This window comes from Panthera pardus, unplaced genomic scaffold (genome assembly GCF_024362965.1).
Source record: "Panthera pardus isolate Hobbes unplaced genomic scaffold, ASM2436296v1 HiC_scaffold_16, whole genome shotgun sequence".
NCBI lineage: Eukaryota > Metazoa > Chordata > Mammalia > Carnivora > Felidae > Panthera > Panthera pardus.
The window spans coordinates 69695324-69719157 of record NW_026526721.1 but is presented as its reverse complement, the minus strand read 5'-3'; the positions used below and the strand labels follow the sequence as shown (position 1 = coordinate 69719157).

At 39.6% G+C, this 23834-nt stretch overlaps 1 protein-coding gene across 2 annotated transcripts in view; it reads right to left on the bottom strand.

The window, feature by feature from the left end:
• Window positions 1-4453: 4453 nt before the first annotated feature.
• The window catches only part of UMPS (uridine monophosphate synthetase), a 32606-nt gene continuing 13225 nt past the window's right edge, over window positions 4454-23834 (bottom strand). Inside the window, exons 4-6 of one of the 2 annotated variants that reach the window (XM_019448640.2) lie at window positions 23053-23228; window positions 21302-21416; window positions 4454-4835 (exon numbers count right to left, since the gene is read on the bottom strand). In XM_019448640.2, coding sequence (XP_019304185.2) covers window positions 4666-4835; window positions 21302-21416; window positions 23053-23228 — 461 coding nt within the window. In that variant the 3' untranslated portion in view covers window positions 4454-4665. Of the gene's footprint in view, window positions 4836-19235; window positions 19882-21301; window positions 21417-23052; window positions 23229-23834 lie in introns of those variants that run through there. The other variant, XM_053903458.1, reaches the window with a different exon arrangement.

The following is a 23834-nucleotide window of genomic DNA, read 5'->3' as shown; positions in this document are numbered from 1 at the left end:
GGGCTGCATGTGCCCTACTGTGTGTGGCTGAGCCATGGTGGCCTTCAGCCCAGCCAGCTGCAATGACCTGCTTTGTCTGCTGTGGGTGCACTGCACAGGGTTTGATCTCCATGCTGTTGAGAAGCCTGTTTGAGGCTACCACTTTGGGCTCATTAGCAGGTAGGGCTAACAGTCAGACTTGCTGTCTGCAATTAGCTTTTCTGTCACACCTGGGGCAGGTCTTGCTCCCTTCCTGTTTAACTGAAAGGCTCTCGTTGGTGGGCAGAGCTAGCCATCAGACTCACTGTCTGCAGTTGGCACGTCTGCCACAGTCAGGCAGCCATTTCTTTTAGAGAGATTACTGAAAGTACCCAGAGGGGAGGACTGGGAAGGCTGATTCTTGGTGGAATAAAATTTTTGTCTTCCTGGTAACCAGGGGTAGGTCTTAGAGAGCTGCAACACATCGTTAAGCTACCGTTGCATAACAAACCACCTCAGAATCCCATGGCATACAATAATAAGCATTTATTATTATGCTTATAAATCAGCTGGGTCTCCTGTGGAAGGTTGGTGTGGGCTCCACTCTACTTTTTTCTTACTCAATATCTACACTAGCAAGTGAGATGCACTGAGCCTGTGCCTTTTAAAGGGCCCGTCAGGTGGAAGCTGGTGGCGCAGAGGTAGAGTGGGTGTATCTAGCCAATAGAACTGGGATCTGCTAGTAGCTGAAGTGGTGACTTGGAATCTTAGGAAATCTCAGAATCTTAGGGAACTGAAATTGGAAGCCCCTTAGAGATCATCTAATCCAATCACCCCATTTCACAGATGAAGAAATTGAGGACCAATGAGAAATGATTTGTACAAGGCTGCAGAAGAGCTAATTACAAGCAGAGTTTAGGATGAGAATCCCTGTCTCTTGACTAACAATTTGGTATTTTTGTTATACTCTTTACCCCCTTTCTATAGAGGTAGATACATTCAGCTTTTTTACCCCTTTATGTCTATATGTAGATTTGCAGCTATATGTATATTCTTTCATCATTTAATCAACCAAGTATTTCTTGCATACAGGAAGTGCACCAGACTATCACTGTCCTGGTCATCATGGAACTTAGTTTTTAGACTTCGAAAAGGACTTCCATACCATCATAAGAGACATCAGCCAGATTTTCCTTCCTATCAGCCTCAAGAGACATGTTCTTCCAGGAAGATACTGAATCTTCTCAGGATTGGATAGAAAGTACCAAACTAAAGTGGCGATTGTATTGTATCCTTTTGCAATTCTATTCTAATATCTAGATGTAGACACTGAGTCTGAGTCCTAAAGTACCCTGTGAACAGGAAGCCTAAGAAACACTTACAACTGGCTGCTACCACCTGACAGGGGATCATATGGCTGGGCTCAGATTATTGGTTATGGCCGTCTTCTCCTCTTGGGGCCCCCATGTGTCACTACCTGTCTCCAGGCTTCCAGTGTTAAAGGTAACAGTCTGCTACTGGTCTGATTTTTTTTTTTTTTTTTTTTTTTTTTTTTAGTAATCTTTATCCTAGAAATTCAATAATTTTCATAGGATATGCCTAAGTCTATGCCTTTGTCCATAACTCCTGCCTAGAACTTAGTGGGCTCTTTTAATCTGCAAACTCAAGTATTTTTTCAAACTAGAGAGGTCAGTTATTTCTTTTTTTTTTTTTTTTTTAACGTTTATTTATTTTTGAGACAGAGCATGAACAGGGGAGGGGCAGAGAGAGAGGGAGACACAGAATCGGAAGCAGGCTCCAGGCTCCGAGCTGTCAGCCCAGAGCCCGATGCAGGGCTCGAACTCACGGACCACGAGATCGTGACCTGAGTCCACTTCGGACACTTAACCAACTGAGCCACCCAGGCGCCCCCAAGAGAGGTCAGTTATTTTAAAATGATTGCCTCTCCTCCCAGTTTTATTGCTGCATCTGTCTTCTAAGGCTGTCATCTACTCCCTTACTACTTCCATTTTTTTGTCTCCTTGTTCTGAATTTTAATGGTTTCTTCCACTTGCTCTTCCAGCCCATGAATGTAGTTCTCAATATTATCATACCATCTTTAAAATTTTCCATCCCACTTTCAAATTCAAAACTAAAATTATTTAAGTTCTCCCAAAACTCAGGTCTCGTTTTTGGTACTTTGGTCTCTGAAGTGTGGTGTTTCCTGGGGCAGCTCACTCTTACCAGAAGCCTTGTGTGAACATTCAGAAAGTTTGCTGGGCCCCATCCCAAGTACAGAGAGTATTGCAATGAATCCAAGATTGAATCCCTGCTCTCTTGGAGCTACTATGGGTGGTTTTTTTTGCTTTCCTCCCCAGGTTGCTGGATTTCCTCACTTTGTCTACCCTTGGCTCTGTACACCTTGAGAGGTGGGGCAGATGCTCCTAGAACAGCAAACCTGTGGCTGGTAGGAGGCCTACAGACTTCTAAGGGCCAGCATTACAGTAACTAGGATAATCTGTCAGAAACCTCAGTTCCTCCCTAGCCAAGGAAAATCCAGTTGACCCGCTGGGGTGTACACACACACACACTCCTCCACAAGTCCTGAGCCTCCTCACTATTGTTCCTTCTTCTACCTTAATGGAGACAATACCTGGCACCTGTTCTCTTCTTTGGAGATATTGGCAGAGCCTGTAATCATGCTTCTAGGCCTTACCTGAATGAACCCAGCAGCCATTTTCTTCAGAGAGATGGGTGAATGGGAGTTGAGAGGAAGTAACATTGAAGGTGCCTTCTGTCAGTCCCTAGGGGCTACGTTAGGGGACTTTTCCTAGAGGTAACTACAATCAATGATTAAGGTTGAGTTGGGACTGAGACTCCAGGACTGTGTTAGCCACAAGCTGCAGCGAGTGGATTTCGTTACCATCCTGGGTCTATACTCCTGTAGCTGAACAGTAAGGGAACCAGACCAGATTTCTTAGGTACTTCCAGCACTACAAAGCAATTGGCTTATGCATTACTAAATGCCTAGAATACTGGAAGAAGCCAGGGGATAGAATTCTCCACTCCATTAGTCTTACACGTGTTCTGTGAAGGCTGTTCCCTTTTGTTACTAGGACAGGTTATAATGCTCAGTACTTAGGCTCCGTAAATATGCCTTGACTAAGAAAGGGCTACATGATCTAATGTCTCCAAAATACTTCCAAGCTGAAAAGTACTCTCATAGTTCCTGAGATAGCCAAGTTATTTATCTGAATCAGTTTGTGTTCCAAAGTTTTATGAGTCCGGGTGGGGTTTTTGCTTAGATAAAAGGCCTGCAAAACCGCTGGGCTTATTCTCAAACATCAGAATCACAGGAAGCACTTGTTAGAAATGCCTTACCCCAAATCTGAGGCAGCATCTCTGGTGGAGCCCAGAATTTGCATTTTAAATGCATGGTCAGGGTCTCTAATTTCATTACCTAGTGGGTCTTGGATGAGCTTCAGTAGAAGAGGCAGTGCTAGTATACTGATGTGGCCAGAGCTTATACCTGTGAAGGCCGGGTGTAGGTGACCCAGCGGGAATGGGACACCCCAAGATGTCTCATTGTATCTGAAAAACATATCTTACCAGTTCAGTAGTTCTTAGCATGCTTCTCAACACGCTGATGGATTAAGGACGGAGAGCCTTCAGCTGCAATTGCCACACTGACCCTCCTAAACAAGACCTTGAACATACAGGGTGGGGCCACCTGTTTCAAAATGGGCATCTGAGCTCGTACCCTTTACTCCCAAGACTGTTCCTGAAAAGATGAAAAGAAATATATAGAATGGGGGCAAATCTCTGTCACTACTGGAAAAGAGGGATCGTGCAGAAACTCAGAAGAACTGGTGGGAAAAATAGTGTATCTGGGACCAGAGAGGGGCTGCTCAACTGGTTATGGCACATGCGTGCAGGTGGGGCCTGTGAAGGTGCATGTCCCTGGCCCTACCTCAGTGGAAACCCAGAAATGTTGGTAACAGCGTCAGCTCTGTTGCTGGGCTCCTTTCTATTTCTGGTGAAGGCAGACTTTCTTGTCCAGGGTAGTTGGGATAATTGTGCAGGATCTGAGCAAACCTTCAAATGGAACCTTAGATGTCTTGACTATTGTCTTTAAACAAATGAAAGAGCAGCTCGTCCACTTGTAATCCAATAAGGCATGAGGAAGCTCTGCCTGCTTCAGCACAGGTCCATAACTGCTGCCTGTGATCGAAATGAAAGCCAGATATTGGCTTCAGGGTTGCAGTTACCATCACCTTCCCCACTTCCTATTTCTCTATGGATACTTCGACTATCACTTTTAAATAGAAAAGGAGAACAGCAAATATTTAAATATTATTTGGGCATCACATAAGGCACATGAAATACTACAACGGTTTGGGCCTTTTGATGTCTTAAAATTTTTGTGTCACAACAATTAAAAGAAAGTCTGATCTTTCAAATATGAAAGATCCCAACACAAGCAGGACTGTGACTGCCTAACCAACATCAATCTCAATAAAAAAAAGCTTGAAAATAAATTTATTATAGTAACAACGCAGTGATTACTCATCATTCAGTATTTCCTAAAGACTGTTAAAAATCCAGAAGTCACTCCAACACACAACCCATGAAAGAATCCAATCCATTAAATGCTGCTTATTATTTCACGCCACGCTTCTCAGGAGACCATGTATCTTCAAGGTCTTCACAAACATGTATCCAAGACACTCAAATTCCAAGTCTACTCAAATAAGCTTCCCAAGCAGCTTTTCGGTACAACTCAGCTGCTTCCAGACGATTTGATGACATTATTATGCCCCGGCCTACAATGATGATATCAGATCCTCGTTTGCCAATAACTTCTTGTGGGCTATTATACTGTTGGCCAAGATTATCCCCTGCAAAAACACCAAAGTCACTGTTCGTTAATAACACATTAAAAAAAAAAAAATCAAGAAACTGATCATGACTTTTCTGAAAAAGTACCTAACCAATTTTTTTTTTTAATATGAAATTTGTCAAGTACCTAGCCAATTTTAAATCAGTATGTGCCATTCCTTTCCATGCCCCTGCTGGACAGCAAGTGAGTAAAAGCAGGTGAAGTGACTCTTTGGATAGGCCAGAGAACCCCAGGGCAGAGAACGATGCTAGCCAACTCCTCTTCAATGTCTAATTTTAGAGCATTTATAGGTTAACAGTATCAAAAAACCATAAATCTTCTATGTTGCCAAAAAAAGTTCGTTACCAAAATAGCAAACCCAATAAAAACTGACCTTGCAATCAGACATTTATACTATACGTCTTAGAATCACTGTGACATGGTTGAAAAATTCCTCACAAACCTCTAATCTGACCACAGCCAAAGTGAGCCTTTCTGCACCCATTAAGTACCAGATTATGTACAAATCCCAATTCTTAGTTTTGACTACTGCCTTTCTTACTCTATCACAATTTGTTTTAACTTGGTTTTTTTTCATGTTTGTTTATTTATTTTGAAAGAGAAAAAAGAATGAGTGGGGGAGGGGCATAGAGGGAAAGAGAGACTCTCAAGCAGGTTCCAGACTGTCAGCAGAACTTGATGTGGAGCTTGATCTCATGAATTATGAGATCATGACCTTAGCAGAAATCAGGAGTTGGAGGCTTAAGCAACTGGGCCACCCAGGCACCCCAATAATTTGTTTCTTAGTTAAGTATAATTATACAGAATATCCTAGTATTCAGGTGTACATCATAGTGATTCGATATTTTTATACATTAGGAACTGATCCCCAAAATAAGTCGTTACTATCAGTCACCATATAGTTATTACAATATTGACTATATCTATACATTACATCTCCGTGGTTTATTTTATATCTAGAAGTTTACCTCTTAATCCCCCCTTCACCTATTTCATCCATTCCCCAACTGCTCCCTCAACTAGTAACTAACACTTTGTTTCCTGTATCTATGAGTTTGTTTCTGCTTTGTTTGGTTTGATTTTTCAAGATTCTAATATAAGTGAAATCATCAGGTACTGGTCTTTGACCTATTTCACTTGGCATAATACCCTCAGTATGTCGCAAATAGCAAGACTTCACCTTTTTTTCCCATTATAGATATATATCACACCTTTCTCCATTCATCTATTGATGGATACTTAGGTTGCTTCCTTATCTTGGCTATTGTAAATAATGCAGCAATGAATATATGGGTGCATATATCTCTTCAAACTGGGATTTTTTTCCTTCTGATAAATACCCAGAACTAGAATTCCTGGATTGTATGACAGCTTTATTTTTAATTTTTTGAGAAACCAGTACTGTTTTCCACCATGGCTGTACCAATTTACATTCCTACTAACACTAGTGGACTAGGGTTCCCTTTTCTCCACAACCTGGTGAACACTTGTTATTTCTTGTCTTTCTGATATTAGCTACTCTGACTGGCATGAGGTATTATCTCATTATGGTTTTGATTTGTATTTTCCCTGATGATTAGTGATGCTGATATCTTTTCGTCTACCTGCTGACCACTATCTACCTGTCTCCTTTGGGAAAATGTCTATTCAAGTCGTTTGCCCATTTTTTAATACAATGTTTAAGTTCTTTATATATTTTGGATATTAACCTTTTATTCTTATCTGATATAGGACTACTTGTAAATTCCTTCTCCCATTCAATGGGTACCTTTTATTTGATGGTTTCCTTCACTGTCCAAAAACTTTTTAGTTGGATGCAATCCCATTTATTTTAGTTTTTGTTGCCCTTGCCTAAGGAGACCTGTCAAAAATATAGTGCTAAAAGAGCTTACTGCCTATGTTTTCTTTTAGTTTTATAACTTCAGGTCTCACATTCAAGTTTAATACGTTTTGAATTTATTTTTGTATGATTTAAGAAGTGGTCCAGTTTCATTCTTTTCCATGTAGCTGTACAGTTTTCTCAGCACCACTTATTAAAAAGACTATTGGGGCACCTGGGTGTCTCGGTCAGTTAAGCATCTGACTTTGGCTCAAGTCATGATCTCACAGTTCATGGGTTCGAGCCCCGCATTGGGCTCTGTGCTGACAGCTCAGAGCCTGGAGCCTGCTTCAGATTCTGTGTCTCCCTCTCTCTCTGCCCCCTCCCCTGCTCACACTCTGTCTCTCTCTAAAATAAACATTATGGGGCACCTGGGTGGCTCAGTTAATTAAGTGTCTGACTTGCGCTTAGGTCATGATCTCATGGCTTGTGAGTTCGAGCCCCGCGTCGGGCTCTCAGAGCCTGGAGCCTGCTTCAGATTCTGTGTCTCCCTCTCTCTTGGCCCATTCCCCAGCTCACACTCTGTCTCTCTCTCTCTCAAAAACAAACATTAAAAAATAAACATTTAAAAAAATAATAAAAAGACTATCTTTTCCCCATTGTGAATTCTTGTCTCCTTTGTCATAGGTTGACGAGGTTAAGAGTGGCTTTATCTTTGGGCTCTCCCTTCTGTTCCATTCATCTATGTGTCTGTTTCTATGCCAATAACATACTACTTCAATTACTATAGCTTTGTAATCAGGAAGCATAAGACTTCCAGCTTTGTTCCTCTTCCTCAAGACTGCTTTGGCTATTCAAAGTCTTTTGTGGTTCTATACAAATTTTAGGATTCTTTGTTCTAGTTCTGTAAAAAATATCACTGGTATTGATGGAGATTGTACCGAATCTGTACATTGCTTTGGGTAGTATGGACATTTTATAATTCTTTAAATCCATGAGCACATAATACTTTACATTTGTATCATCTTCAAATCTTTCACCAATGTCTTAACAGTTTTCAGAGTACAGGTCTTTGACTTCCTTGGTTAAATTTATTCCTAGGTATTTTATTTCTTTGGATGCAATTGTAAATGGGGTTTCTTCTCTTTCTGATAGCTTATTATTAGTACATAGAAACACAACTCATTTCTGCATGTTAATTTTGTATCCTGCAACTCTACTGAATTCATTTATTCTAGTAATTTTTTGGTGGACTCTCAGATTTTCTGTAGAGACATACCTTGTTTTACTGCATTTCACTTTACTGTGCTTTGCACATACTGTTTTGTGTTGTTTTTTTTTTACAAATTGAAGGTTTGAGGCAACCTTGTATTCAACCAGTCTATTGACCTGATTTTTCCAATAGCCTGTGCTTACTTTGTATCTCTATCACATGTTCGTACTTGTCACAATATTTCAAACTTTTTCATCGTTATAGTAATCTGTGATCAGCGATCTTTGATGTTACTAACATAACTGTTGTGGGGCACAACAGACTGCCCATATATGATGGTGAAATTAGTAAATGTGTGTTCTGACTGCTCCACCAGCATCTCTCTCCCTCTTCTTGTGCCTCCCTATTCTCTGGGACACAGCAATATTGAAATCAGGCCAGTTAATAACCCTACATGGCCTCTTAAGTGTTCAAGTGAAAGGATGAGTTGCATGTCTCTCATTTTGAATCAAAAGCTAGAAATGACTAAGAACAGCAAGGAAGTCATGTCAGAAGTCAAGGCAGGCTGAAAACTAGTCCTCGTGCACCAAACAGCAAAGCTGTGAATGCAAAGGAAAAATTCTTGAAGTAATTTCTTGAAGTAAAAGTGCTACTCTACCGAACACATGAAAGATAAGCAACACCACCTTATTGCTGATATGGAGAAAGTTTTAGTGATTTGGATCAAAGACTGAACCAGCCCTTAAGCCAAAGCCTTATCCAGGGCAAGGCCCTAACTCTCTTAATTCTATGAAGGCTGAGAGAGGTGAGGAACCTTCAGAAGAAAAGCTGGAAGCTAGCAGAGGTTGGCCCATGAGGTTTTAAGGAAAGAAGCCGTCTCCATAGCATAAAGTACAAGGTGAAGAGGCAGGTGCTGATGTAGAAGCTGCAACAAGTTATCCAGAAGATCTAGCTCAGGTAATCAATAATTCATTAATTAGTGAAGGTGGCTACACTAAGCAACAGATTTTCCATGTAGATGAAACAGCTTTCTTTTGGAAGATGCCATTTTGGACTTTCATAGTTAGAAGTTAATACCTGGCTTCAAAGTTTCAAAGTTTGTTGGGTGCTGATGTAGTCTGTGACTTTAACCTGAAGACCATGCTTATTTACCATTCTGAAAAATCCTAGGGTCCTTAAGAATTATGCTAAATCTTCTCTGCCTATGCTCTATAATGGGACAAAGACTGGATGACTGCACATTTGTTTACAACATGGTTCACTGAGTATTTTAAGCCCACTGTTAAGACCTGCTCAGAAAAAAAGATTCCTTTCCAAAAATCACTGCTTACTGACAATGTACTTGATTTCCTAAGAGCTCTGTTGGAGAGGTACAATGACATCAATGTCGTCATGCCTGCTAATACAATATCCATTCTAAATCCATAGATCAAGTGGTAATTTCAAATTTCAAGTCTTATTAAGAAATAGGTCTTATAAAGCTATAGCTCCTACAGACAGTGATTCCTCTGATGGAAAGTACACTGAAAATCTTCTGGAAAGGATTCACCATTCTAGCTGCCATTAAGAACATTTGTGATTCATGGAAAGAGGTCAAAATACCAGCATTCACAGGCTCTAACCCTGATGGATGACCTTGTGGGCTCAAGACTCCAGTGGAGGAAGTAACTATAGATGTAGTAGAAACACCAAGAGATCTAGAATTAGAAGTGGAGCCTGAAGAGGCAACTGAATTGCTGCAGTTTCCGGATAAAACTATAACACATGACGCTTCTAAGAAAATTTTTTTAAATGTATGTTTATTTTTGAGAGAGAGAGGGGGGCGGGCAGAAAGAGAGGGAGACACAGAATCTGTAGCAGGCTCCAGGCTCTGAGCTGTCAGCACAGAGCCCGACATGGGGCTTGAACTCACAAACCAAGAGATCATGACTTGAGCTGAAGTCAGACGCTCAACCGACCGAGCCACCCAGGCGCCCCGTTACTTGCTTCTAATGGACGAGCAAAGACATGGTTTCTGGAAATGGAAACTACTCTTGGTGAAGATGCTGTGAAGACTGTTGTAAGGACAGGGGCGCCTGGGTGGCGCAGTCGGTTAAGCGTCCGACTTCAGCCAGGTCACGATCTCGCGGTCCGTGAGTTCGAGCCCCGCGTCAGGCTCTGGGCTGATGGCTCGGAGCCTGGAGCCTGTTTCCGATTCTGTGTCTCCCTCTCTCTCTGCCCCTCCCCCGTTCATGCTCTGTCTCTCTCTGTCCCAAAAAAAAAAAAAAAAAAAAAAAAAAAACGTTGAAAAGACTGTTGTAAGGACAACAAAGGATTCAGAATATTACCTCAACTTAGTTGATCAAGCAATGGCAGGGTTTGAAAGGACTGACACCAATTTTTAGTGGTTAAAAATGCTATCAAACAGCACTGCATGCTCCAGAGAGCATGCAGAGAGCATTGTTCATGAAAGAGTCCATCAACTTACTTCACTGCTGTCTTATTTTTAAAAATTGCCACAGCTACCCTAATGCTCAACAACCACCACCATCACTCAGCAGCCATCAACATCATGGCAAGACTCTGCACCAGCAAAAAGATTGCAACTTGCTAAAAGCTCAGATAGCGGTTAGCTTTTCAGCAATAAAATATTTTTATTTAAAAAAATTTTTTTAATGTTTATGTATTTTTGAGAGAGAGACAGAGCATGAGCGGGGTAGGGGCAGAGAGAGAGACACAGAATCCGAAGCAGGCTCCAGGCTCTGAGCTGCCAGCACAGAGCCTGACACGGGGCTCGAACTCACAAACTGTGAAATCATGACCTGGAACGAAGTCGGAGGCTTAACTGACTGAGCCACCCAGGCGCTCCTGCAATAAAATATTTTTAGAGGCGCCCCGGTGGTTCAGTCAGTTAAGCATCTGACTTCGGCTCAGGTCATATCTCGTGGTCTGTGAGTTCGAGCCCCGCGTCAGGCTCTGTGCTGACAGCTCAGAGCCTGGAGCCTGTTTCGGATTCTCTCTCTCTGACCCTCCCCCGTTCATGCTCTGTCTCTCTCAAAAATAAACGTTAAAAAAATTAAAAGTATTGTTAAAGTATGTACTTTGTTGTTTTAGACATAAAGCTACTGCACACTTAATACTCTACAGTATAAACACAACTTTTATATGCACTGCGAAACCAAAAGCTTCACTTGGCTTGCTTTATTGGCAATATTACTTTATTGGCACTATTTATTGCACTGGTTTGGAACTGAAGCCACACTATCTCTGAAGTATTCCTGTGTATAGTATCATGTCATCTGCAACTACTGAGTTTTACTTTCTCTCCTTTTCAATTTAGATGACTTTTATTTTTCTTGCCTAAATGCTGTCAGCAGGACTTCCAATGCTATGATGAATATTTTTTTATTGAGGTATAACTGACATATAACATTAGTTTCAGGTGTACAAAATTAATGATTTGGTATTTGTATACACTGCCAAATCATCACATTGACTACCTGACAATTATCACCTTAATTACAAAAAAATTTTTTTCTGTGATAAGAATTAAGACTCTCTTAGCAACTTTCCAATATGAAATACAGTATTACTAATTATAGTCACCATGCTGTACATTACATCCCTGTGACTTATTTTATAACTGGAAGTATGGTCCTTCGACACCCTTCACCCATTTCACCTACTTCCTACCCCAGCCTCTGGCAACCACTAGTCTATTCTTTTTATCTATGAAACTTGTTCTAGTATTATACTCCACATACAAGTGAGATCATATGGTATCTGTCATTCTCTGACTTATTTCATTTTGCATAATGCCCTCAAGGTCCATCCATGTTGTCACAAATGGCAAAATTTCATTATTTTTATGTCATAATATTTCATTGTGTGTATATATATTCCATGGTGTACACACACGCGCGCACACACACACACACACACACGTATACATCTCTATTCATCCATTGACACTTAGGTTATTTCCATATCTTGGCTATTATAAATACTGCTGCAATGAATATGGGGGTACACATATCATTTTGAGTTAGTGTTTTGTTTTCCTTGGATTAATAGCCAGAAGTGGAATTAATGGGTCAGATAGTTCTTTTTTTAAATTTTTTTAAATTTTTATTTTTTTAATTTATATCCAAGTTTAGTTAGCATATAGTGCAACAATTTCAGGAGTAGATTCCTTAATGTCCCTTATCCTTTTAGCCCACCCCCCTTCCCACAACCCCTCCACTAACCTGTTTGTTTTCCATATTTAAGAGTCTTTTATGGTTTGCCCCCCTCCCTGTTTTTATATTGTTTTTGTTTCCCTTCCCTTATGTTCATCTGTTTTGTCTCTTAAAGTCCTCATATGAGTGAAGTCATATGATTTTTGTCTTTCTCTGACTAATTTCACTTAGCACAATACCCTCCAGTTCCATCCACGTCGTTGCAAATGGCAAGATTTCGTTCTTTTTCATTGCCGAGTAACACTCCGTATACACCACATCTTCTTTATCCATTCATCCATCAATGGACATTTGGGCTCTTTCCATACTTTGGCTATTGTTGATAGTGCTGCTATAAACACTGGGGTGCATGTACCCCTTCAAAACAGCACACCTGTATCCCTTGGATAAATACCTACTAGTGCAACTGCTGGGTCATAGGGTAGTTCTACTTTTAATTTTTTGAGGAACCTCCATACTGTTTTCCAGAGTGGCTGCACCAGTTTGTGTTCCTACGCAGTGCAAAAGAGATCCTCTTTCTCCGCATCCTCACCAATATCTGTTGTTGCCTGAGTTAATGTTAGCCATTCTGATTGGTGTAAGGTGGTATTTCCTTGTGGTTTTGATTTGTATTTCCGATGATGAGTGATGTTGAGCATTTTTTCATGTGTCGGTTGGCCATCTGGAGGTCTTCTTTGGAGAAGTGTCTATTCATGTCTTTTGCCCATTTCTTCACTGGCTTGTTTAGTTTTTGGGTGTTGAGTTTGAGAAGCCCTTTATAGACTTTGGATACTAACCCTTTATCTGATAGGTCATTTGCAAATATCTTCTCCCATTCTGTCGGTTGCCTTTTAGTTTTGCTGACTGTTCCCTTTGCTGTGCAGAAGTTTTTTACTTTGATGAGGTCCCAATAGTTCATTTTTGCTTTTGTTTCCCTTGCCTCTGGAGACATGTTGAATAAGAAGTTGCTGCAGCCAAGATCAAAGAGGTTTCTGCCTGCTTTCTCCTTGAGGATTTTGGTGGCTTCCTGTCTTACATTGAGGTCTTTGATCCATTTTGAGTTTATTTTTGTGTATGGTGTAAGAAAGTGGTCCAGGTTCATTCTTCCACGTCGTGTCCAGTTTTCCCAGTACCACTTGCTAAAGAGACTGTTTTTATTCCATTGAATATTCTCTCCTGCTTTGTCAAAGATTAGTTGGCCATACGTTTGTGGATCCATTTCTGGGTTCTCTATTCTGTTCCATTGATCTCAGTGTCTATTCTTCTGCCAGTACCATACTGTCTTGATGATTACAGCTTTGTAATACAGCTTGAAGTCTGGGATTGTGATGCCTCCTGCTTTGGTTTTCTTTTTCAAGATTGCTTTGGCTATTTGGGGTCTTCTCTGGTTCCATACAAATTTTAGGATTGTTTGTTCTAGCTCTGTGAAGAATGCTGGTGTTATTTTGATATGTATTGCATTGAATATGTAGATTGCCTTGGGTAGTATTGACATATATATATATATATATATATATTTTTAATCTTTATTTATTTTTGAGATAGACAGAGTAAGAGCAGGGGAGGAACAGAGAGAGAGAGAGAGAGAGGGAGACACAGAAGCAGAAGCAGGCTCCCTGCTCCGAACTGATTGACATATATTTTTAACTTTTTGTGGAAGTTTCACATGGTTTTCCATGTTGGCTATACCAATTTACGTACCACCAATAGCGCACAAGGGTTCCCTTTTCTCCACAGCCTTACCAACACTTCTCGTCTTTTTGATAGTAGCCAATCTGACAGGTGTGAGGTGATATCTCACTGTGGTTTTGATTTGCATTTCCCTGATTAGTGATGTTAAGCATCTGTTCATGTTGGCCATCTGTGTAAAATGCCTTTTCTGATCTTCTGCCTATTTTTTAATTGGATTATTTTTTTGGCTATTGATGTACATGATGAGTTTAATATATGTTTTGGGTGTTAACACTTTATCAGATATATGATTAGTGAATATTTCCTCCCATTTAGTAAGTTGCTTTTTAACTTTGTTTATGATTTCCTTTGCTGTACAGAATAGTTTAATATCGTTCCACTTATTTTTGCTTTTCTTGCTTTTAGTTTTGGTGTCAGATTAGAAAAATCACTGCCAACACTGATGTCAAGGAGCTTATCACCTATGTTTTCTTCCAGGAATTTTATGGTTTCAAGCCTTATTTCAAGTCTTTAATCCATTTTGTATTAATTTCTGTGTATGGTATAAGACAGTGACACAGTTACATCCTTTTGCCTGTCCAGTTTTCTCAACACCATTTTATTATTTTTTTAAATTTTTTAAAATTTATATCCAAATTAATTAGCATATAGTGAAACAATGATTTCAGGAGTAGATTCCTTAGTGCCCCTTACCCAATCCCCCCTCCCACAACCCCTCCATTAACCCTCAGTTTGTTCTCCATATTTATGAGTCTCGTCTGTTTTGTCCCCCTCCCTGTTTTTATATTATTTTTGCTTCCCTTACGTTCATCTGTTTTGTCTGAAGTCTTCATATGAGTGAAGTCATATGATTTTTGTCTTTCTCTAATTTCACTTAGCATAATACCCTCCAGTTCCATCCATGTAGTTGCAAATGGGAAGATTTCATTCTTTTTGATTGCCGAGTAATACTCCATTGTATATATATATATATATATATATATACATCTTCTTTATCCATTCATCCATCGATGGACACTTGGGCTCTTTCCATACTTTGGCTATTGTTGATAGTGCTACTATATAAACATGGGGGTGTATGTGTCCCTTTGAAACAGCACACCTGTATCCCATGGATAAATGCCTAGTGCAATTGCTAGGTCATAGGGTAGTTCTATTTTTAATTTTTTGAGGAACCTCCATACTGTTTTCCAGAGTGGCTGCACCAGCTTGCATTCCCACCAACAATGCAAAAGAGATCCTCTTTCTCTGCATCCTCGCCAACATCTGTTTCTCAACACCATTTTATTGAAGAGACTGTCCTTTCCCCATTGTATATTCTTAGCTCCTTTGTCATAAATCAATTGATCATATTTGCATGGGTTTATTTCTGGGCTCTCTTCTGTATTCCACTGATCATTGTGTCTGTTTTTAAACCACTACCATACTGTTTTGATTACTATAGCTTTGTAATTATAGTTTGAAATCAGGGAGTGTGAAACCTCTAATTTTGTTCTTTTTTCTCTAGATTGCTTTGGCTATTTGGGATCTTTTTTGATTCTATACAAGTACTAGGGTAGTTTATTTTACTTCAGTGAAAAATCTCACTGGAATTTTGATAGGGAGTGCACTGAATCTGTTGATATATTTTGAGTAGTATGGACATTTTAACAATATTAATTCTTTCAATTCATGTGCATGAGTATCTTTCCATTTATTTGTATCTTCTTCAGTTCTTTCATCAATGTCTTACATTTTTCAGTATACAGGCCTTCAACTTCTTTGGTTAAATTTATTCCTAGGTATTTTATTCTTTTTAATGCCATTGTAAATGCGATGCTCTTAATTTCCCTTTCTGACAGGATATTAAGTGCAGAGAATGCAAGATTTTTGTATCCTGCAACTTGACTGAATTCGTTTATTAGTTCTAACCTGTTTTTGGTGGTCTTTCAGGGTTTTCTATATAATAATATCATATAATCTGCAAATAGTAACTGACAGCTTCACATCTTCATTTCCAATTTGGATGACTTTTGTTTCTTTTTTCTGACTAATTTCTGTGGGTAGGACTTCTATCTAGTGCTATGTCGAATAAGAGTGGTAAGAGTGGGCATCCAAGTCTTGTTCCTGATTTAAGAGGGCAAGTTTTTATCTTTCCACTGCTGAATACAATGTTAGCTGTAGGCCTGTCATCCATGGCCTTTATTATGTTGAGGTATGTTCCCTCTATAGCCACCTTAGGCCTTTATCATAAATGGATACTGAATTTTGTCAAATGCTCTTTCTGCATGTGTTGAGATGATCATATGATTTTTACCCTTCATTTTGTTAATGTAGTATATCACACTGATTTGCAGAAGCTGAACCATCCCTGTGTCCTTAGAATTCCAGCTGACCATGGTGCATAATCCATTTAAGATATCACTGAATTCAGTTTGCTCTTTTGTCGAGGATTTTTGCATCTATGTTCATCAGGAATATATTGGCTTTTAATTTTCTGTTCTTGTGGCATTCTTATCTGGTTTTGGTGTTTAAGACTTATTATGTGGCCTACCCATAGACATAATAATATCTACCCTGAAGAATGTTCCATGTGCACTTGAGAAAAACCTCTATTCTGCTTTTGGACCGAATGTTCTGTATATATCTGTTAAGTCCATCTCATCTAATGTGTTGTTTTAAGCTGATGTTCCTTTACTGGCTTTCTGTTTGGATGGTCTATCTACTGATGTGAGATATTAAAATTCCCTACTATTCTTGTATTACTAGTTCTCCCTCTAGGCCTATTGATATTTGCTTTATATATTTAGGTGCTCCTATGCCAGATGCAAAAAGATTTACAAATGTTACATCCTCTTGTTGGAATGACTCCTTTATCATGTAATGCCTTAGTCTGTCTCTCATTAGTCATTGTTTGAAAGTCTATTTGGTCTGATAAGGGTCTATTTCTTTTGGTTTCCATTTGCATGGAATATCTTCCCCATCTCTTTATTTTCAGTCTATGTATGAAGTGAGTTCTTATACTTTGCTTCTACCTGAATGGAGTCTTTTATAGCCAGCACAAGGATAGGCCTGGTTTTTAAAATCCATTCAGCCACTCTGTCTTTTGACTGGAAAATTTAGTCCATTTAAAGTAATTATTGTTAAGGGGAGCCTTGGTGGTTCAGTCACTTGAGCATCCAACTCTTGATTTTGGCTCAGGTCACAATCCCAGAGTCGTGGGATCGAGCCCTGCATAAGGCTCCGTGCAGAGCATGGATTCTCTCTTCCTCTCCCCCACACTCTAATACATACATACATAAAATAATTCTTGTTAGGTATATACTTTTTGCCATTTCGTTAAATTGTTTTCTGGCTGCTCTCTGTTCTTCTCTTGCTCTCTTCCTTTGTAATTTGATGACTTTCTTAAGTGGTATGCTTGGATTTCTTTATCCTGTGCATCTAATTAAGGATGTGTTTTGTTGTTACAATAAGGCTTACATTTAACAACTTACATCTATTTTAACAAATTACGTTTGACAGCATTCTAAAGCTCTACATTTTTGGGGGGTGTCTGGGTGGCTCAGGTCATGATCTCACGGTTTGTGAGTTCAAGCCCCACATCAGGCTCTGCCCTAACAATGTGGAACCTGCTTGGGATTCTCTCTTTTTCCCTCTCTCTGCCCCTCCCCCGCTTGTGCTCTCTCTCAAAATAAACTCAAAAATAATAATAATAAAGCTCTACATTTTTATTCCCTTTCACATTTTCAATATCACATTTTATCTTATAATTGTAACTACAAGAATTAAAGAATATTTTTTTATTACTTTTGTCTTTTAACTTAAAAGGGATTAATCTAGGGGCACCTGGGTAGCTCAGTCGGTTAAGCATCTGACTCCTGATTTTGGCTCAGGTCACAATCTCACAGTTTGTGAGTTTGAGCCCTGCATCAGGCTCTGTACTATGTCAGCATGGAGACTGCTTGGAATTCTCTCTTACCCCTATCCCACTCATGCTCACTCTCTCTCAAATAAATAATTCCTTTTAATAAGTTCATTTAATCTACTTCTATTAGCCTTTCCAGTGAGATTTATTCTTTCATAGGTTTTCTTGTTACCAATTAGCATCCTTTTGTTTCAGCTTAAAAAAAACCCTTTAATAGTTTCTTATAAGGCTGGTTTGGGGATGATGAACTTCTCTGTTAGCTTTTGCTATTCTGGAAAACTCTCTTATACTTCAATTCCAAACTTTGCTGAGGAGAGTTCTTTGTTGGAAGATTTTTTTTCTTCAAGCACTTTGAATCTATCTCACCACTCTTCTGGCCTGCAGTTTCTGCTGAAAAATCTACAGATAATCTTTAATCTTATGGGGCTTCCCTTGTATACATACAAGGGAGTTGTTTTGCTCTTGCTGCTTTTAAGAGTCTTCCTGGTCTTTAACTTTTTTTTTACTTTTTTTCCTCCAAGTTTTTATTTAAATTCCAATTTAAAATCAAATATATATAGTGAATCCGAATAAATAAGGGGAACGCCTTGGCAGCAGATGTAAAAATCAGGACACCAGGTATGTGTAAAAACTCCCTTCTGGGAGATACTGGTACTGTGCAGTGTAGTCAGGGGAAGAGCATGAAGATGGCGCTCACCAGTCTCTGTCCCCGACAAGTGTTGTAGTAGGCTCTCAAACATATGTGTTAAATTAGGTGCCTGCCCCTAGGGCAGCACATTAACAGTAGCAAATGAGCCTTTTTTTACTTAAAGTCTGGGCACCATCAGCTATCTCTGAGCCCTTTAAGAGACATTTCTAAGATTACTAAAGTAGGCTTCACCCCCAGTGCAGACCCCAATGCAGGGCCTGAACTTAAGACCCTGAGATCAAAACCTGAACTGAGATGAAGAGTTGGACGCTTAACCGACTAAGCCATCCACTAGCCTTATGGATATAAGCCCTGTTGGTTTACAAAAGTGTGTCTCTTGGGTATAGGTCTTAAGAGTTGGGAGTACCTGATGTGCAATTCAACTCCTTCACTCCTCAGGGAGATGCTCCAAGTTTTGACTTCCCTCCTAAGTTTGCTTTATGGTGAGACTGAGTCCCAGCATCTCCTACCCACTTTGATGTGGTTTTCTTCTCATTTGCCACATACACAGTTCTTGCTCAGCCAGACATTAGGATTTTTTTCAGAGAAAATGTTCCATGCATAGCTGTAGACTCCGTGTGTTAGTGGGAGGAGGGGAGTTCAGGATCTTCCTACATCACCATCTTGAACCAGAGTCCCACATTTTTCTTTTTAAATTTTGTTGTTCTTGAAGTCTTCTGCTAAATGGCTTATCTTTCAAATCCAAGATGCTTTAAATGTTCCTAAAAGCCTAGATCCTTTTTAGTCAAAGAATTAGGGCGGCTTATAATGAACATTAACAGTTGACAAGCATAGCACTGGGTGAAGTGCATTCTATACATCACTATCTCACGTAAGCCTCTCAACTGTAAGAGGTCAACGCTGTTATTATTCCCATTTAACCGGAAGAAGTGAAGTGACTTGTCCAAATATACATGGCTGCTAAACGGAAGGGCCAGAAATCCAAATCTGACTCAAAACATTTAGTGCAAAATTAAAATGTCAAAGTCGTCCACCACTAAGGCAGCTGTCGCAAACTTCAATGAGTCATTCTGCTGCAGCCTGCTCTGTGGCAAATACAATCTGTAAAACCCCCAATACTTGTTAACCCCACGGATTCAGCCGCCATTCATTCACTTACCTGAATTTTCATTAGCCTATGAGTTTCTTCCTGATTAACTTTCTATAATGTTTTCTGCTTAAAGTACACAATTAAAAACAAACCACCAAACCCCCAAAAGGTGGCACCTTCCTTAAGTATGGTTGTATTATATAAAATAATTAACCTTGAAGGACCTAACGGGAATCCACTAGTCCTAGTATGTCAGGGTTTAAAAAGAAAACCAAGGTTTACCAAACTCATACCTTCAATCATCACGTTCTCATATTATCGTCTCAGTCACACCAACCCTTTCAACTGTTCTTATACAGCATATTGTTCACTCCTTCAACATTTATACGAGTATTTACAGACCATTTATGAAGCACAGGAGCATTGTGCTGGAGGATATGCAATCTTCAGAAAGAGTTCTCATCCTCAAGGAGTTTTTAGCCTAGAAGAATATTCCAGAAATACTCCACACGTGCAAAAATATATACAATAATGTTCACTGTTTGTACAACAGTCCAAATCTATCAACAGGGGAAATGGTTAAACAATTTTAGCCCAGTTATAACTAGGAAACACTATGTAGTTGTTAAAAGGTTAACTCTGGATGTAAAAATGTAATATAGCCACATATACAGAAAACATTCTCCTAAACTTTACCTGCATATGTGAGTATATACAAAGCCAAAGGTTTCGAAGGATACGTAACACACCAATTGGAGGGGAAAGCTAGACTGGGGAATGCAGGGTGCAAATGAAAGATGAGCATGATGTATACAAGAATGACTAATACAAAACCTACTTTGCTCACAATATTTTCACAGGTACCTTTTGAACACCTGACAAATTGCACTGAGGGGAGACAAGCACAGCTGTTGTCATTTTAAATAGTTTTGCTAACTAAGAAGAACCCTACTCATAGTTTCCAACTCCAACTTCTTAAGCCTAACCCATAAAGAAGGAAAGAGAGAGAAAACGGGATAGAATGAACTCCCCTACCTGTGATAAGCAATCTTTCTTGGACAAAAATCAATCCAGGAAAAATGTTTCTAGGTCATCATTTCTTCCCCATTCAAAACCAAAGCCATTTTACTGAGTCCCACAGGACATTTAAAAATGCATATTTTTATGGGGCGCCTGGGTGGCTCAGTCGGTTGAGCGTCCGACTTCAGCTCGGGTCATGATCTCACAGTCTGTGAGTTCGAGCCCCGTGTCGGGCTCTGTGCTGACAGCTCAGAGCCCGAAGCCTGTTTCAGATTCTGTGTCTCCCTCTCTCTCTCTGACCCTCCCCCATTCATGCTCTGTCTCTCTCTGTCTCAAAAATAAATAAACGTTAAAAAAAAATGCATATTTTTATAACCCAGATCACTCCCTTCACTACAGACTGTGTTTGTCCTGTTTTTCCACTATAACTACTTTTCTCAGACTGCTGAAAGTGTTTTATGTTTGGGAGATGTGAAAGAACCATCTATCTCCACACTCAGAAGGCACAATACGCATTAACATGTCAACAGTTCTGCAAAGTCCTCTGACAAAGAAATAAATGTTGGATTTTGTTAGCTTAGAGCATTCTTCCTTGATCATAGAATACCTTTTATGGCAGCATATTCAGAACATTAGTTGGGATAGACTAAACTAAAATTATCAGTTTCTAGGCATATTTCAACAAAAAGTAACTCTAAACTTTCACCCTAAAATTAGCCTGCAAGTTATTTTGCACATCTAGGTCAGGATTACCAAGCCAAAGGGCTCATTCGTTACTGTTCTGGGCGAACAAGCTTTCTCTTTAGTAACTTTGTAATAACAAAATTTTATTGTGGGTAAAGAAGCATTTTGGAAAAACCATGACCAATAAACAGATTTACCTCCTGCTTCTAACTGAACTCCTGGAGTCAAGTGAAGAAATTCTGGTTTCATGCTTACTCGGGAGCCAGAGATAAAACCAACCACAAACTCAGAATGCTCTTCAGCCATTTTAACCTATAAGGAACGTAATACAGATTACAAGAAAGTAGTTAATTACACACAGTAACAGCTCTACAAGTAAAAACTTGATTCTATTAACAATAAGAAACTTCTACTTTATATATGTCTTATCTCACCTGATATTAAACTCATTATATCTAAAACAAGTAATTTATGACTCTCTATATTTTATCTAATAAGACCCTGAGATAACCCTTTCTCCCAATTAATCATACCTTAAAAACATTACAGAATCCTATACCATGTGCATCTAAAATTGAGATGCTGCATGATCATGCTTGAGAACCCACCTACTTCTAAAAAGGGTATGTGGAAAGTACTCTAGAATACATTTATGATGATACGAAACCAAACTGAAGACTAATTCCTACCCACACAGGGTACTACTCCATATCCAGATACCTACCATATTGTCAAGGGCTAAAGAAATCTCATCTACGTTTGCCTATAACTGATCTCCACAATTTCTATAGCATTTCCTCACATTTATAGAAGGCTCTTCCATGAGGCTCATACTGTTCTATTCGTGCCACCAAGTATTCTCACCCATCAAGCCATGTCTTGTACTTGAGGCAGACCCAGAACCCCAGTGCCAAATATTAGCACTGATTCATGGACCCTCCGCTATGAGATCTGGGAAATCACATTTATGTTCAATATAGGGGTGAGGTTAAAACCTGGCCCGAGGGCCATGTGATTTCTTCAGAGTTCCAGTCTTTGAAATAATATAATAAATTCCCGCTTAAAAATTAACATTTTACTAAAATTTTATTACTTTTAAAAGTAATAGTCTTGAACATATTTATAAAGGAAGTTTGGTTTTTTTAATGATTACTTATTTTTTGAGAGAGAGAGAGAGACGGAGCACAAGCAGGGAGAAACAGAGAGAGAGGGACACGCAGAATCTGAAGCAGGCTCCAGGCTCTAAGCTGTCAGCACAGAGCCTGACGCGGGACTCGAACTCAAAGAATAGGAGATCATGATCTGAGCCAAAGCCAGACACAACTGACTGAGCTACCCAGGCACCCCTGTAAAGAAACTTTTTAACTAAATAATTATCCATTCAATTTTATTCTGGTGTGTAGGTGTAGGGGTTGGGTATTAACATGTAGTGTTATAAGAACTTTCAAAAATGGGGGAGTTACTGGAGAAAACAGTATGTCCGAACTCTAGTTTACAGCTTTCCCACCCAATACCAATCAATAGCAAAGACTGAAAAAGATAAAAGTACTTCATCTGGGCTGCTGTCATGAGAACGTGCATCTCTGTGTGACTTAGGGGATTCTGAGAAAATGCAAGTCTGGCAAGAAGCCCTTCAACTTCAACTCATGGCAAAATGGAAAAAAAAAAAAAAACCAATTGTATCTTAAAGACCAAGAATAGGTAGATATTTAACCAAATATTTATATTTCAGTGTTTATATCTCTTAAGTGTCCACTACAAGATAGAAAATGCTATTATCAGGAAACTCTAGCCACCTAGCATTACTGTCACCCTAACAACACTTGATTTTTTTTTTTTTTAATTTGGCAGAGGTTCCATAAATCTTAAATGTCAGATGTTTTCTTCCCCTGTAACTTCTAGCACAACAGCCTGGGCCCCCTGTCACCCCAGCCATTTTGTCACTTACCGCTGCTGTCGTGTAGTTGCCTGTAGCCAAGGAGCCAGCAGAGCTCATTTCTGCAATGAGCAGGCACCCCCGGTGCAAAGGCAGGCCTACTTCTCTCAGGCCTCTCACGACCCCCGAACCAGGCACCACGTGAGCATTGACCAGATCTGCCCAAGAAGCTATTTTAAAGATACCACCTAAGAAGGCAAAAAAAAAAAAAAGAAAGAAAAATGTAAGTTTTCAAATAAAAACCACTAACTTTTTGCCCAACCAACTACAGTAAGAAATAATCTCAAAGTAACATGCTAATGTCATAGTGAAGCACTTCAAAAATTTTAGTGCTCATCAGTGGACCTATGGTTCCATCTATGAAAAACTATTCACCTGGTAGCTGGCTAAATTTCTGCACTTAGTTTATCAATAACACTAATTAAGACTGGTTTTCCTTGCAGGCTGACTTCTGACCACCAATAAAACCTATGTAATTAGAAATAGGACTCCAGGGGCACCTGGGCGGCTCAGACAGTTAAGCGTCCAATGCGTGATTTTGGCTCAGGTCATGATCTCATGGTTCGTGAGATAGACCCCTGCGTTGAGCTCAGTGCTGGCAGAGCAGACCTTGCCTAGGATTGTCTGCCCCTCCCCCACTCGCTTTCTTTCTCTCTCTCTCTCTCACTCACTCACACTCACACACACACACTAAATAAACTTAAAAAGAAAAAAGAAATGGGACTCCAGTGAAGATGGGCATTTGAGACCAAAGATACCAACATTCTGAAATTCCCCTGAAGATGACAAATTTT